Below are 1,255 nucleotides of genomic sequence, written 5' to 3'. Positions count from 1 at the left end.
TATATTAATTCTTAATAGCCTCTTTGTTCTCCATTTGTGTTATAGGGACAACCCTTTCATTTTCATCTTCTGGTAAAACGCGTTTTGGTGCCGTGATGGTCAAGACACCATCTGATGATAAATTGGAGACAACATCAGATGCTTCGTGGTTTTGGGGCAACATAAATCGTCTTACAAAATGACGGGTGACAAAACCATGTTCATCTTGTTTTTCTTCATGTTTGCCTTCAACAATGACACAATTGTTCTTCGTTTTAACCGTTATTTCTTTTGGCTTAAATTGTTGCACATCCAAAGTAATCTGTGGAATAAGGAAACTCAATTAGCGCTTGATATGAAATAAAAACTAAAACTAATAAAACTTTTTTCACTAATACTTACTTGAAATTTATCTTTGTCTGTTGTTACGGATGATGCAACATCTTTGACAGAAATTTCATTGTCCCAGGATTTGAAAAAGTTATCACGAAATACAGATGTTGCACTTAGAGGTGTGAAAAAATCATGACGAAGGGCCATCGAGTTGAAATGATGGTCCATCATCCGCATCATGCGCCAAAATGGTACAAGAGACATGATTTCTAATTTTTTATGAAATTCTGAAAAAAAACAAATAAAATTTATAGTGTTAATTTTAAAAATTGGAATATAAATTTATTTTAAAGTATTTGAATTATAATAAGGGCTGTTAGGTATGGGTTGATCCCAGAGAATTTATTCAATTGAATAAATGTACTTACAACGGAATATGTACTTATTACAAATTGCGCATTTGCACTAATCCATATTTATAATTCAATTGAAATTAATATTATATATAAATTATTCTTACCTTATTGTTTGATAAATTGTTGAAGTAGTTTCGAAGGTTTTTTTTAATAAAATCGCCTCGTTCGGTTCTAAAAAAAATCGCAAAAATTTTCTTTCACTATCGTATGATCTGATGCAACTCTCTTTATAAACTGATGCAATTTTAGAAGAGACTCCAACTATATATACGCCTAGCGAATATACCTGAATATACTAGAATATTCTATTCTAGATATTTCTCGTTTGTTCTCTATGAAGCTGATGCAACTACTGTGGTACATTCTAGTATTGAATGTTCGAATTGGTTTGAGAAATGCATAATACGCCTTTGAATCGATCCAAAGATAATTCTTTAAATTTTATTTTATAATTTTTTTAATATGCACAATTTATATACATGCTCAAATCAAATTTTATTTTCTGAAAATTTTTATATCTCTAATAA

The 1,255-nt window shown here is 29.8% G+C and overlaps 1 protein-coding gene across 1 annotated transcript; it reads right to left on the bottom strand.

Annotated features, from left to right (window-relative positions):
- Positions 1-956, bottom strand: LOC113364294 (protein lethal(2)essential for life-like). The gene is made up of 3 exons (XM_026606782.1): positions 833-956; positions 382-599; positions 1-301 (listed from the first exon to the last, which is right to left on the bottom strand). The coding sequence occupies exons 2-3, from the start codon at positions 574-576 to the stop codon at positions 5-7; spliced, it is 492 nt and encodes a 163-aa protein (XP_026462567.1). The 5' UTR covers positions 577-599; positions 833-956; the 3' UTR covers positions 1-4.
- Between the last annotated feature and the right edge of the window lie 299 nt (positions 957-1,255).

The sequence above is a fragment of the Ctenocephalides felis genome, unplaced genomic scaffold, assembly GCF_003426905.1.
Source record: "Ctenocephalides felis isolate EL2017-DRISC unplaced genomic scaffold, ASM342690v1 CF-g0.4_SCAFFOLD_00845, whole genome shotgun sequence".
NCBI classification, from domain to species: Eukaryota; Metazoa; Arthropoda; class Insecta; order Siphonaptera; family Pulicidae; genus Ctenocephalides; species Ctenocephalides felis.
Note: the sequence above shows the minus strand (reverse complement) of the source record. Positions and strands in the feature narration are given on the sequence as shown.

What these genes read in the sequence shown, in the direction of transcription:
- LOC113364294 (XM_026606782.1), bottom strand. Translation starts at nt 576, where the DNA reads ATGTCTCTTGTACCATTTTGGCGCATGATGCGGATGATGGACCATCAT. An exon ending in CAGACAAAGATAAATTTCAA is followed by an intron (nt 302 to 381) that starts GTAAGTATTAGT and finishes CTTATTCCACAG; the next exon opens with ATTACTTTGGATGTGCAACA.